Genomic DNA, 15,633 nt, shown 5'->3' on the forward strand with positions numbered 1-15,633 from the left:
AAGGCTGAGCCCGGCCGACTGGATGTGAGCGTGATGCTTTGGACATGGATCTCAGGTGCTTCTAGGAGGGAAAAATGAGTTTATGCCTTTTATTTAAGTTTGCTCAAATAATTTCAGAACTGGTACTGCATGTTGTGTTTACTAATGTGTAACTGTTTTCTGAAAGATCTTCTTTTAATTCAAGGGATTGACTTATGAAATGAGAAGTTCTTAGTAGTTATGTTTAATCTTTTAATTTCATAACTAAGTAGAACAAACAACATTTTAGCTACATTTAGTTTTTTTTAAAAATTATTTAGCCATAAATATTTATCTCAATATTATTCTCATTGTTGGAAATCAGGATATGTGATGTTAATATATGTGTTACAGTAATGTGATATTTTGACAGTTTTGTGCATAATTATGAATTTATTGTTAGTAATAGTGATGACTGAGAAACTACAATACATGCCATAAAATGCTTTCTTGAAGAAGTGCTAGTCACCAAAAATACTGTGTGTCACATGGGCAACTTCAATTTAATGTTTTTGAAATGTTGCCTTAATACATAATTATCATAAAAGATTAATGAGATGTTTTCTGTTCTTTTTTCATACTCTGCCTTTGAAGTCAAGATATTTCATTGTGAATGAGCCACATTTTACATACTGTAATCACATGTGGCCAGTGACTATGATATTGAACAGCAGGGTTGGTTGTGTAAGTAGTTAGTACCATTTGACCAATGCCCTTATACTATGCCCTTATACTTATTCTATGCTCTACTGTTGGCTTCTAGTGAGTGCTTAAAATGGCCATGCATGTAACCTCAGTGACTGCTATACCATACATACACTGACATGCGCCGTGCATGTAACCCTCAGTGACTGCTATACCATACATACACTGACATGCGCCGTGCATGTAACCCTCAGTGACTGCTATACCATACATACACTGACATGCAGTAGCAATTAAGAGATAACTTCTACACTCTATTTTTCTTTAATTAAGAAATGAGTAGAACTATCATAAAATATGTTTTAGTTATTATATGTATACGGGTGCTGTGTATGTATGCATGTGTACCATATGTGTGCCTGGTGCCTAAGGAGGTCAGAAGAGGGCATTATATCCCCTGGGACTTGAGTTACAGACTACTGTGCCACCATGTAGATGCTGAGAACCAAATCGGTCTTCTCTGCAAGAGCAATCAGTGTTCTTAACTGCTGAACCCTGGAATTCTGGCCCCTAGAATTTGATTGTATGTAGTACTTCTTTAAATCTTAGACTAATTAACATGTTGATATGATAAAAGAGAGAGTTCTCAAAATCATAAGGAATATTTGTGATGCAACAGATGACAGGTTTTCTAGGAAAAAAGTGGGGGGCTCTTTATTACTGTAATTGAAAAGAGAGGCCATCTCACTTACACAAAAGCTGTAAGGCAAGATATTATTCTTCTTTCCTCAGGGGAACAAAGAAAATTCCATATGAACATAGAAAAAGGTAGCATGTCTTCTGGGAGAACAGGACAGAAGTGTGGTTGGTAAGTCTAGAGACTGACTGATGGAGGCCTATGGCTGAGCCCAAATCCAGTTGAGAATGCTATGTTGGGAAGTTATACCTGAACATCAGGAAGGAGAAAGTGTGTGCTGTGCAAGCAGCAGGCAGATAGTGATAGCCGGTGTGGTATTCACATGTGCTTTACAAGAGGTAATTTCTCTAGTTAGGAGCGATGTAGAGAGATGAGCATATGAGACAGCCATCGCTGCGTCTTTTTGCCAGAATGTTTCTGGCACTGAAGATGTATTCATGACTGCTTTAAGATTCATAGCAATACCATTAAATACTTGACACATGACCAGTTTTGCTTGAGTATTTAAATTTATGTTTATTAAAATTTCTCATTATATATGCTTGTGTGGCAAATTATCTAACTTGAAATACCCAGGATTTGAAATTATTTAAATAACTGCTTACAGTTAGTTCATATTACGTCTTCAGCATGAGCTTATGTAGTTAGTAGGTGTCTTGAATGTAGAGTATCTGTGAGTGAAGGAGCCTAACAGTTGTTTCAGGAGATTGAGCACTGAAGACATTAAGAGGTTAGGACAGTGCTGCAGGAAGCAGTCACAGAGGCAGCAAGCTGCAGGTGGCAGGCTGTGTGCTGCTAGTCTCCTGCAGGCAGCAGCAGTGTGTTCAGGAAAGCCAGGTTGGCTGCCTTCATTCCATGTCCATCCATTTCATGACTTTAAAAAGTATTCGCACTAGAGATTGTCAGGTGTGAGAGAGATTATTTTGGGGTTTATTAGTAATATTCTGAAACACCAGAAATGACACATGATCCATTTATTGTTCTAAACTTTATACTTGGTGTTGTTTATAGCAATGCTCCTAAAATATATTACTTATTATTGCTAAATGTTTTTCTTGCTATAGATGAAGTAGTTGGTTTGTATTTAAAGGAGAAACTTTTACAATTTAAATTATAAGGTTGGGCTGGAGTAAGGACTCAGCAGTTAAGAAGCATATACTGCTCCTTCAGAGGCGGAGTTCAGTTCCCAGCCCCCACGTTGTGAGAGTAGCTCAAAACTATCAGTAGGTCTAGCTCCAGGGTCTCTGTGGGTCTCTGTGGATGTACTCTAAAAATACACAAAAGCTGTAATTGAACATGATGTAATTCAACATAAAACTTTAATAAATTATAAGGTCTGTGGTGCATTACCAGAAACTGCCGTGTGGAAGTGTAGCTCTTGTTCATACTACCAGCAGTGGTGCTCTGGCATCAAGCAGCCACTGTTTCTTTGTCAGTCAGTGGGAAGCAGACGAAATTGAACTTGGGGGGCGGGGGGACGGGGGGACGGGAGTGGGAATAAATGTTAGTACTGTCTAGGATCACAGTCAGAAAGGAATCGGTCATGCAGCTCTCTAGAAGGAGACAAGACAGGATGCAGCTGTTGGGTTATCCCAGAGCACCTATTCAAAGAGATTAGGGCATCATGATAGCATCATAGATGTTTACTGGGAAAATTGAATGATTTCAAAGCTGTGGAATTACATAGCCTTAAAAAAATAAATCTATGCAGTGGTTAATACAAAGTTATGAAATAACTTACAGCTTGATTAATCAGAACTATAAATTTCCAGTCTAGCACATGGATGCTGAGGGAAACTGTGATTTCAAGGTCATTTCCAATCACCTATATTAAGTGTTTTGACTCAAGAAAACTGGTATTGCCATAGACGAAATCAGGTAAAGGCATATTTATTTCTGTTTTGCCAAGAAACTTGACAAAGTTCAAAAAGTTGCCATTATTGAGTGTACTTTTTTTGTTCCACCCAGTTATTTTGTATATATAGTAATTTATTTTAAAATTTCATGCTTGTATACAGTAAAATATGATCACATCCACCCTTGGTTCTGTCCTCCAACTCCTTAAAGATTCCTCTCAGAATGCCCCCTCTTGACTCTATAGCCCTGGTTAGTCTTGGATAAATCAGACTAGCCTAGAACTCACAGAGGTCCACCTGCATCTGCTTCTTGGGATTAAAAGCGCAAATGCATATCTTTGTATTTCATTAAGCCCAGTTAGTTCTACTCATAAGTGCATACAGTGTGTACAGCCATTCATTGGAGTATGGGAAACCTACCAGTTGCCATACTGATTTCCTATCAGCTGCTGTTAATGCAGCTTCTCATGGGTGGGGCAAGCTCTTCTCCCACCCATGCTGGAATTATGTCTGGCTTCATCTTGCTCAGGTAACTGCAGCTGCTGTGAGTGTGGAGATGTGATGGTCTTATTACATTCGGGTGTCTTAGATGTAATGGCCAGGTCACATCTAGACGTCATGGATGCAATCACCATGTCACATCCAGACATCATGGATGCTGTGGTCACGTCACATCTGGAGCAGCATTTCACAGCACTTCTCCCTCCTCCAGCTCTTTCTACAAGGTCTGAGAAATGCTCCATTTGGGACTCAGCTCTTCTCTTTCATTTACCTTCAGCATTTGACTAAGTGTGAGTCTTTTCATCAGCTGCTGCCCACTGCATAAAGAAGTTTCTTGGACCAAGATTGAGAGCAGTAGGTCTCTGAATATAAACAAGTGCTTAGAAGGAAAATTGAGGTCATAACCATTTAGTAAAAGAACAGTAAGTTCCCAAGTAGGAGCTCTATGAACTCCGAGCAGTGGGCTTTTGACGAGTCACTAAATTTCCTCTTGTGGAGCAGATTGCAGATATAGTCAGAAAGTATTTAGTTACCTCAGTCACAGGCATGTCACTGTTGCTGCATTTGTGCATCTTTCTTGGCAGGTCTGTATTCTAGCAAGCCAGAGTCCAGCACTAATAAGACCATAGGTATGGTTTCTCCCCCAGCAGCCTATATTGTACCCTCTGACACTGAACAAGGAAAAAAATTCTTATTTTGGTTTGAGATTGTTTTTCATCCTGTAAGCAGAGTATGGTACTTGTAGCATAATTGTAGTTATGGTGGTGACTGAGAGCAATGCTAATAGCCTGTGTCATTCTAGAGACTTCTGGACCCTTCTTAACCAGCAGGAAGGTCTCCCATGACTGCCCTGCACTTTCATTTACCCGTGTCATCTAGGGATGGCATCCTGCATCATGCAGAGAGCCTCTGTTCAAACCCCTTGACCATCATCAACACTGTTACATGTCAAAGTTAGCTTTCTAATCTTTGGGTTTCCCTGAGGCCTTTCCTAATCCTGAGCTTTGATTAACCCATACATTTCTCTTCCCCATTTCCTCACCCTGCCTCTGCTTAACCCTTTAACATATTCCATAACAGATATGTTGTACTATTATCCCCTCCAGTTCCATTTTTAAATTGGGTTGGAATTTCTTAAGTTCCCGTCTGGCTCTTTCATACCGTCTTCCTTTAGGTTGATCCCCTCATCTCCTGATTGCCTCCTGACTTCCAGTTTGCTCTTGTATTTATCTGTGATTTTCTTTGGCATTGCCAGCTGTCCAAGTTGTGGTTTTGTGGTTGCTGTTAAGTGTTGACAGTACCCACTGGCCTCACAGTTGAGAGCCCAGGGCTGGTAAGACATGTGCAGTATGTTACACAGGAGGGAGTATAGACAGAAACAGGAGGAGGCTGTGGTGACAAACTGGAAAACCTTCATCCTTCATGTTAGGGGCAAAGAGTTCCGGATGGAGAAGCACTCAGTCTGTCTCTGTACTTAGTTCACAGCTGTGCAGAGTCTGCATGGCCTGCAGACAAATGCCACAGTCTCATCTGCCATTTTACTCAGTTAACATATACTAATGAAGTGGTCTGCTGTTTTCAATTATATATATATATATATATATATATATATATATATATATATATATATATATGTATGTATGTATATGTATGTATAATGATATATAATATATACCAGGTTTTTAAATTTTATATCATTTCTATTATTATAAATACATATTTACTTTTAATTTATTTTATAACATACATAATTTATTATATATTTATATATATACACCTATATGTATATATCCATAAAACACAGGTTGTATGCCTGTGAAACTGTAACATATTGCATAGCTGGTGACTGCCTCCCTGTCCCACCTCTCAAATGCAGAGGAGAGAAGGGAGCCGTGTCACCAGTGAAAACTGTAAACTAGAATGGTAACTAATGGAGGAGATGGGGATAGTTTGTACAGACACTTACATCATCCAGATTATTATTGCTTTAAAAAATTATCTTAACGTATTAAAATCACTTTTTATACTACATTATTATATGATATGATATCTCATAATTATTAAGGTAAGTTATTTTTATTGTTGGTACAAAAGTATATACACTCAGTTGTGCAGCTTCCAGTAATATCCGGGTAAGGCTTCATGCACATGACTACATTGTTTAATGCTTCCCTATGTGATCCAAAGCTCTTTTGTTGTTATATTATGATCTCTAAGCAGAATATTGATGATCCTGAAATTATATACCATACCTAAGATTTTTCTCAAACATTTCATTAGCTTTTTATAGACTGCTAATGTGATTGTGTTTGAGTCTTCCATTACAGAGTATGAATTCTAGTACAGTATTTTCTGGATAATATTTTCTTACAAAGCACTCTTAACTGCTTGCTACAAGAAGTTAATTTCTTGTTTTGAAATTTAAGCCATATGTTTAAAGAGAAGATGGAGAAGGCAGATGCTTGATTATACGGTACCACAGCTTATGATACTGTCTGTCCTGATCTGATTAAGGGCTGGTCACTTGAAGAGTTTCTTATTCCTTTGCATTTCTAGCTGTTTTAAACTTAATAACCATTTTGAGTATTCCAAGTCTATGTGCATATTCTCACCAAATTGTCCATTTTTAAAGGAATATTTTTCTTATAAGTTTGGGTTCATAAAATAGAAACATTCCTAACTAGTCAAGCTACCAGTGTGTATGTGGGCAGGATTTTGTTCATTTCCTGCTGTGTGATTTCATTGTGTTGTTCTGGCCTTGTTTTTGCATAGGGTGCTGGCCAGGATAAACTGGGAATCTACGTTAAGTCCGTTGTCAAAGGAGGTGCTGCAGATGTGGTCAGTATTTGTTTTAAAGGAAACAATGAAGGGCATTCTGCACTCGAGCTTTGTGAAAAACTGTGCAGATGCTTATAGCTGTGGATGCTGTGTGGTGTGAAGAATGCTGCTGTGCACTGACTGTGTGGTGTGAGGAATGCTGCTGTGCACTGACTGTGTGGTGTGCGGAATGCTGCTGTGCACTGACTGTGTGGTGTGAGGAATGCTGCTGTGCACTGACTGTGTGGTGTGAGGAATGCTGCTGTGCATTGACACTGCCTTTTTTCTTTTCTCCCTACACCTGCATCCTTCTGGTGGCTCAGGATGGACGCCTAGCTGCTGGTGACCAACTCCTTAGTGTGGATGGACGAAGTCTGGTTGGACTTTCTCAGGAAAGGTATGACTAATTGGTTACTTTAAAGCTTAGTCTTAATGTATTGTTATTTTGAATTTAATTTTGAAATTTGGATTCAAAAAGTAGTTCTGTAAAAGCTTTTTGTGGTTACTCATCTTTACCTATAATGCTAGCTCCTAGAGCACATGAATCTCATTTTCAGTTCACTCACAAATATGTATTTTAGTATAGAGTATTTCCTTAAGTAATTATATAAATATGTGCACATATACTTAGAACTTATAAAATCTTTATATCTTAATATTAGAGCATAGAATATATTTACATGTTTTTATAATTAATCTTAAAAAAGTGATGTGGACAGGACATAATCTTCTGAAAGCCTGACTTACTTCGCCAAACAGCAATGAGGCTTCGGATCCTAAGCACAAGTGTTCTGAGACAGCTTCTCTTGGGACAGTGAGTGTTCAGTTTCTTTATACTCTATTCTGTTCCTAGGGCAGCAGAACTCATGACAAGAACCAGTTCCGTGGTAACACTGGAAGTTGCAAAGCAAGGCGCTATCTATCACGGACTGGCCACTCTCCTTAACCAGCCATCACCCATGATGCAGAGAAGTAAGTGACTGAAGGCAGGGTAGCCATCCTAGAGTGATCCTATGTTGGATGTGACTCATTTTAAATGTTATCAAAAGCTGGGGCCGGAAGGATGGTTCAGTATTTCACAGCACCAATGTTAGTTTACTACTGTCTGAAATCGCAGTTTCAGGGGTTTTGAAGCCCTCTTCTAAGTTCTTTGGACACTAGTCAAGCATGCATGTGCACACATGCAGGCAAAACACTCATCCACATAGAATAAATTATTTTTATAAAAAGAGGCACTAACAGTCCCATGGAGTAGCTCCTACCACAGCTCTTGCTCAGCTCTTCAAGGAAGAAGTTAGTTGAGACTGAGTGCATGATGCTGAGAAATACTTCTGGATCATGATTCAGATCAGATCTAATGGTACGGTTTCCTAGATATATATTCATAGTCTGTTAAGTGCAGTATTGTGAACCCTCTTCTGACCCTGCCTCAGCTGTGGAACCTGCACACCCTAGCCCTGACCTTTGTAGCTGGAGTATCAACAACAGTATCAGTATCTGACAGCCTAGAATCCTGTTTACTAAAGCGTAGAACAGGAAACAATCCTGGCTAGACCGTGTTGGCATGTTAAAGCAGAACACCATTTACTAACTCAAAGAGGGACGTGGGTAACAAATGAGTCCCAGGTGAGCAGACAGGAAGACTAAACTGTGAACAGGTGTGGATAATCACACCAGGTGACAGCACCATGTGATGCTGTCATTCTGATGGATAATAATATGTGTGTTATCAAGTGAGAGAAGAGAACTTGAGTGCTTTTTAAAAAATACTCTAAAAAAGGTTACTTTGTTATTTACAAATTCCAGTTCAGCGGTTGAGAAAGTAATGTCAATTTCTTCCATAGGTACATACCAAGAAAACGAAAATTTTTCTAGGTACAATATATTTTAAAGCTTTGAGAATATTTATATAAAGCTATTTGTGGTGGCATGTAACTTTAATGCCAGCGCTAAGGATGCAGAAGGATGCAGATTTCTATGGATTTGGGGTAGCCTGGACTATGAATTCCAAACCCGCCATGACTATCTAGTGAGCTCTTGGGTTCTATTTTGTTCTGATTGCTTGCTTGTTTTTTTTTTTTTTAAGCTATTTAAAGAATGTATATGAGAATCACCTTATTATACCAAGAGCAGTTATTAAATATAAGAATTTTAGATGCATCCTTTGAAACTCTTCAGCTCTTAGGACCAGTGAGGGGGAGAATAAATAAGTCTGCTTTGTTTTCAGTTTCAGATCGTCGTGGCTCAGGTAAACCCAGACCAAAGAGCGAAGGTTTTGAGCTCTATAATAATTCAGCTCAAAACGGCTCCCCAGAGAGTCCTCAGATGCCTTGGACAGAGTACAGTGAGCCAAAGAAGCTGCCTGGTGACGACAGGCTGATGAAAAACAGAGCTGACCACCGTTCCAGCCCCAATGTGGCAAGTAAGAGGAATCATTCTCTAAGTCACCTTGTCACCCAGAAGCCAGTGAGGCACTTTGTACTTTGATCATTGTTGTTTGTGTCTCTTGGCCTGCTAGAGTACTGTTTTCAGAGAGGTCTCAAATTAGTCCAAAATTAGGGTTTTATTTAGAAAACCCTTGACCTTATAGATCAGAATGCATTTTAAATGTGTCTTCAAAAAGGTGTCAGGTTTCCAACTTAGTGAAGATCATTTTTACACTTAAAAGAGTTGCTAACAAAGAAGTGAAGATGAAGGTTATTGAATAGAGACCCCAACCTCCAAAAGGCTTCAAGTATTTACTCTTATGTCTCTACCAAGGATTTCAGCTAGGTCCTGGTCCTGAGAAAGTCCTTCTCTTGGGCTGTGGTGTCAGGAGACTTGTAGGGGTTTGTGAAGCTGGCTTCTGGTACTTCTTTGTCTCTGGCTCAGTGATAAACATCCTGCCATCAATGTTTGGTGGATACGATGGGGCTCCTGCTTTTAAAGGAATGTTGTTATGTATATATTTTACTTGTTATTTAATGTGAAACTTGGGTTTTTTTTGTTTGTTTGTTTTGTTTTTTATTGTTTTCAACAGATCAGCCCCCTAGTCCTGGAGGGAAGAGTCCATATACCTCTGGAACAGCAGCTAAAATAACATCTGTCTCTACTGGAAACCTCTGCACTGAGGTCTGATATGAGCTGGAACACTTTCTTACTTGTGAAATATCTGACTCGTTTGATACAGTTCTCAACAAATTACATTAACTATCACTCCTGAATTTTGTTCATTCAGTTTTTAAATTTTTATTATACTCATCAAATAATTTAATATTAAATTAATAAATCTGTAAAAAATGAGAATTAGTTTAAATAAGTAAATCTGGAAAATTAAAATGTTTCTCATTATTCAAAGCATAGGGTCAGTCAAATTTTCAATTTTTAAGACAGCATTTAATATATATGCTTTTCTTAAAAACCACATTTATTCACTTTATAATCCAATATTAGCCCTTTGTCTCATCCTAGTATCTGTAAGTCCTGTTCCCTTATATGCTTTTTTAAAGGATTGTAAACCAGATCCCTGAGTATTAAGTTAGCGTTTGGTACAATATTAAGCATCTCTTTTTCTTTTTCTTTTTCTTTACATTTACAGGAGCAGACCCCTCCACCTAGACCTGAAGCCTATCCTATCCCTACTCAGACATATACCAGAGAGTATTTTACCTTTCCAGCTTCAAAGTCGCAGGATCGGATGGCTCCTGTTCAAAACCAGTGGCCAAATTATGAGGAAAAACCACACATGCACACAGAAAGTGATCATGCCAGTATTGCAATCCAGGTTAGGAATAAGGTGCTCACAAAGATTTCTCATCTCTCAGAGGAGTATGGTAGACTAGATTGGCAGGATAAAGATGGTGACTGTCTTTTTCTTTAAAAAAATTTATTTGTATTTTGTGTGTGAGAGTATGGGGCACAGGAACAGAGGTCAGAGGACAGTTTCCAAAAATCAACTGTCACCTTCAATGATATGGGATCCTGGGATCAGATTGTGACAGCAACCACCCTCTTCCCAGCTGAAGGGCGTGAGTTTTGAGACACAGTCGGTAACTTCAAATTGCTAGGTTGTCGTCTTAGTTTTGCATGTGTGTTTTTAAGTCTGAGGCACAAAGAAGTAGGTTCAACTTCAGAACATCTTAAACAAGTTCTGCGCAATGTTGGGTTGATGAAATGCTGGTAATGTAGGGCATAGTTACAGCATTGAAGGCAAGGCTTTTACTGATTCTAGGAGTGAAAGATGAAGTCTAGTGACTGGCATAGCTAGCACTTGATTCTTTCTCTGCCAGTGATTCTTGAGGTAGGGCTGAGAACTGAGACATACAGAAACCATATAATACTGAGAGTGGTTGAAAAGGTGGGTTTGACCAGGGGTATCAGTTGGGAAAGAATCTCTCCTCCCTGGATTCCATCCCTGGTGCTCGTATGGAGTCTTGCTCTGGCTCTGGCTTTCTGACTGAAGTTAAAGTTCTGGACATCAGAGGGCAAGGCTGGAGCCTGAAGGCAAGCAGCCTCATTGGAGAGCTGTGGGTGCTAGCTAACGAGTTTGGACTTCTGTCCAAATTTTAAAGGTAGAGATGTCAGTCTGGGGTATTAAACTATCAGATGTGACTAGAAGAAGAAACCAGCAGTGTGCTTTAAAGAGAAAACTCCTCTAGACCACATAAAACAGATATGTGTCCTGGTAAGTAAATGATGTAGAGTCCTGAAAACAGTCATTCCTCTATAGAGCTGTCACAGAGGACATGGGAATGGATCACTACAGTGGTGACAAAAGGCGTGGGAATTGAGCTGAGCCTTACAGGTTGAGAGAAATAGGCAGACAGCAGAAGGCTGTACTCACAGGATATGTGCATTAAGTTAATAGGAAACTTCCTTTGGCAAAAAGTGATCCTCTGGTGTGTTCCCTGTCTCATTTCCCCTCTCCTAAGTGGACCTCTTGACCGCTAGCAGCTGGGCTTTCTAAGCGTTTGTTGTCTTCCTCATCTGCACACACCATCTCTCTTCTAGTAATAACCAGTGACATATGACAGAGGGTGCAGTTAGCTTTATAGCAGGGCCAGGTCTCTGTCCTACCTAACTTAATGATGCTCTGTGTGGTTTGTAGATTGTGAGAGCATGTGACTTCATGGTGCTTTTGTGTGGTTTGTAGATTGTGAGATTGTGTGAACATGTGACTTCATGATGTTATTGTGTGGTGTGTAGATTGTGTGCCACCATGATGAGGAAGCTGCTCAAAGTTGAGCTGTACTTAAATATTGGGAGTTAATGTCAAGCTTCCTGTTATGGCTATTTTTTTTTTTAAGTGGTAGTTCTTGTTTTTGTTAAAGGGAAAAGAAATAGTTTAATTTTCAGGTTTCTTTATTCAATTTCTGTTCACTGTCAAGGTGGCATAAGGATAACTGATTCACATATCATAGTCATTGTTTTTATCAGGATATACTGCTTCCATAAATGCCACTTGGCAGGCTTCATTGTACCGTTGTGGAAGAAAATAGTTCTTTGTATCTCTTTCCTCATAACCTTAAAAATTGTTATGCCGAGCAAAGTACACTATTGCCTCCTTTCATTGAAAACAGTACAGCTAAAACATCTCTGATGAATGGAAATTGCCCTTGCATGCTTGGCTTAATAGGAGAAAACGAAGCTAGAACTGAGCTTTATAAGTCATTTGGAATCAAGCCATGGTTGCATGCAATGTGTACTTGTAATAGTTAGACTTAGGTAACAGAAGGTGTTGTTGCTCCTCTTAGATTATACTGTGCTTACTCATCTGTGGAAGTCAGGTGTGATTCAGCCCCCTGGAGCCTGAGCAGGTCCCCTCACCTGCTAGGCAGCAGTTACAATGCTAGAAACAGCATGCATCAGTATATAGAAAAGTCTTTTTATTCTTTTGTAGACACAGGTACAGTTGACTACTTGGCCAGTGAGCCATAAAGCAGTGTCAGGTCTGGTTATTTATGCCCATTCCACAGTTTTTGTTGTCTCCTCTTTTAAGATGTGACTTACTTGTATGTAATGTCTCTGATGAGTCTCTGAAGTATGATAGCTTCCTCTTTTCTTTTCTCAGCGTGTTACCCGTTCCCAGGAAGAGCTTCGGGAAGAGAAGGTTTACCAACTTGAGCGTCATCGAGTAGAGTCAGGCATGGATCGCAAGTGTGACAGTGATATGTGGATCAATCAGAGCTCCTCAGTGGAATCTAGCACGTCTAGCCAGGAGCACCTGAACCATTCCTCCAAGTCAGTTACCCCTGCTTCCACTCTGACCAAGAGTGGTCCTGGTCGTTGGAAAACCCCAGCAGCTGTGCTCCCCACCCCTGTGGCTGTCTCCCAACCCATTCGAACAGACCTCCCTCCACCACCACCTCCACCACCTGCCCACTACACCAGTGATTTTGATGGTATTTCAATGGATTTGCCCCTCCCACCTCCTCCTGCCAACCAAGCAGCTCCCCAGTCTGCTCAGGTGGCTGCTGCAGAGAGGAAAAAGAGAGAGGAGCATCAGAGGTGGTATGAAAAAGAGAAGGCCCGCCTGGAGGAGGAACGAGAGAGAAAGCGCAGGGAGCAAGAGAGGAAGTTGGGGCAGATGCGCACTCAGTCCCTGAACCCTGCTTCCTTCTCTCCTTTGGCCACACAGGCCAAGCCAGAAAAGCCTTCCACACTGCAGAGGCCCCAAGAAACGGTCATTCGGGAGCTGCAGCCCCAGCAGCAGCCCCGTACTATTGAGCGCAGGGATCTGCAGTACATAACCATCAGTAAAGAGGAGCTGTCCTCTGGGGATAGTCTGTCTCCAGACCCATGGAAACGAGATGCCAGGGAGAAGCTGGAGAAGCAACAGCAAATGCACATTGTAGACATGCTAAGCAAGGAGATCCATGAGCTGCAAAACAAGGGGGACCGTACTGCAGAGGAGAGTGACCGCCTGCGGAAGCTTATGCTGGAGTGGCAGTTCCAGAAGAGACTACAGGAGTCCAAGCAGAAGGATGAGGATGATGATGAAGAGGAAGATGATGATGTTGACACCATGCTGATCATGCAGCGACTGGAGGCGGAGCGGAGAGCCAGGGTAAAGGGGAAAGGCCTCGGTTGTGCGTATCTGTGTTCCCTATGCTATCTTCTGGGTGACTCTGTGCAGACAGCTATTTTTACAGTCACAAGGAAGAGTTAAGAGGCCCCTGGTTTCTCTACCTCACTCTTGACTGACACTTTGCAGGGATGAGCCAGGCTCCTAGGGTTTCATTGTTTTAATTAGCAGCCTCATTTTAGCTACACTTAAGTTGAGAAAACAAGCTCTTAGAAATGACCACTCACAGTGATGATCAGGGCACAGGGCCAGATGGTAAATCCCTGAGATTTGGTGGGCTATGTAAAGTATAATTGTCACATGGCTCCGCTGTGAGCAGAATATTCAGAGTTGTTGCAAACACTGAGCTTGGCTGACTCAACAAGGATGCACACAGAAAGCTTCTGGTCCTGACACGCATGATGAGCAAAGGACTTTAGGACATCAGTTTTAAAGTGCAGGGTCATTACCTCAAGTAGGACTATGCAGCTATTTTACTGTTAATACTTTAAGTTTTTATTAAGTTAATAACTGCAGTTGTAACAAAAAGATGCTGACTACTTTTGATAGAATTTAAACTCTCCATATTATAAAAATAATTTTATTATGTTCATTTCAAATAAAAATTTAAATTAGCCTAATGCAAATAAGTTCTTAAAATACCAAATTTTGGGTGAAAACGATTCTTGCTCCTTAACAGGCATTTATTTTTACTAACCTGGGCACTTGATATTAACTTGCTGAAAGTGCTATTGTCTGTCGTGTTAGTGAGTTTTATCGATATTTTTATCAGTGTAGTTTTTTCTTATTTCTTTTCTTTTTCTTCTTTTTACTTTATTTTTTATTTTTTTTTATGCTGCACATGAAAGGGGTTGTTAAATAGTTAGCTGCTAGGTCAGACATCTTACTTCAAGGGCATAATGAAATTTAACCTTTGTTGATATTGTTAACAGTCCAGTAGTATGATTAGTCTCTTTTCAGTGAGTTTTTCCTGAAGACTGTCACACATAGACTTCTTCATGCTTCAGCATATACAGTGCTCTGATTCATTTTGAATCCATTTTAGAGACTGGCTTTCTTAAATGAGACCAGAATATAAATCTTAACAATTACATTATACTAGTATTTTTTAGTATCCTTAGTACACATCCTTAAAAATAACAGTGTCTGCCACTTCAAATATTTTATCTGAAAGGGCAGACAATGACTGAGACTTCTATAATAAGGATGCATTGAATAGTTTCCACTGTGCTCATGCTCAGGACTCTCAGACATACTGGTATAGCGCTTGTCTACACTGGCCAGCACTGGTATGTTCCTCTCTGCCCTGACTGACTAGGGATAGATATAGTGATTTGTGGCTTTGTAATGCCCTCACCCCAAGATCCACGAAGAGGAGGATTTCCCCTCCCCTGCACTCCAGTTCATACTCTGAATGTCCAGCTGGTATTCATAGCCACTGGTCACACAGCATCAGCATTAGCATTATTTCCTTTGACAGCAGGAATTTAAGTTAGCTACTATGTTGGAACATCTCAGTCTTTTCTGTGAGGATGAAATATTTATTGAAGATTTGTCATGGTTTTTCAAAATTGATACTTTGAATATTTTAAAGCCTCTTAGTATGGATTATGATGCTTGGATAAATTTTGATATGTAGTAAAGAGTAATTTCATTATAATAATATTTAGTTTAATCTCTTAGTCTCCAAATAAACACTAAGGAAAATTTTGCTTTTTTATTATGTCTTTTAATGTTGAAACTCAAAATATTAATGCCATGTGGACATTTTTCTATTTCTGAATGTTAGAAGTTAGCCTGTGGTTTTATAGTTTTTCATCAAGTTGTCTAAAACCAGATGACGCATGACAGCAACAAAGATGCCGGTGGCGGAATACAGGTCTAAACCTAACTTTTTCGTTGACACTTCATCTTTCTTTTTTCCCTTCTCTGTTACCTGCAGCAGACTGCTATGCCAGCAATCTCTGTTCTAGATTTGGTATGTTCTTGTTTCTTTCCCTTTGGTACTTTTTTTTCTGTCTTGATTTTCTTTCTTC

At 39.8% G+C, this 15,633-nt stretch overlaps 1 protein-coding gene across 50 annotated transcripts in view; it reads left to right on the forward strand.

Annotated features, from left to right (window-relative positions):
• The window catches only part of Afdn (afadin, adherens junction formation factor), a 128,813-nt gene that overhangs the window by 98,107 nt on the left and 15,073 nt on the right, over positions 1-15,633 (forward strand). For 25 of the 50 annotated variants that reach the window (XM_087641488.1, XM_087641797.1, XM_087641595.1 and 22 more), the window contains 7 exon segments: positions 6,490-6,555; positions 6,858-6,931; positions 7,388-7,506; positions 8,762-8,956; positions 9,554-9,645; positions 10,112-10,297; positions 12,584-13,579. In XM_087641488.1, coding sequence (XP_087497614.1) covers positions 6,490-6,555; positions 6,858-6,931; positions 7,388-7,506; positions 8,762-8,956; positions 9,554-9,645; positions 10,112-10,297; positions 12,584-13,579 — 1,728 coding nt within the window. 50 annotated transcript variants of the gene reach the window in all.

This window comes from Rattus norvegicus, chromosome 1 (genome assembly GCF_021556685.1).
Source record: "Rattus norvegicus strain SHRSP/BbbUtx chromosome 1, alternate assembly SHRSP_T2T, whole genome shotgun sequence".
Taxonomy (NCBI): domain Eukaryota; kingdom Metazoa; phylum Chordata; class Mammalia; order Rodentia; family Muridae; genus Rattus; species Rattus norvegicus.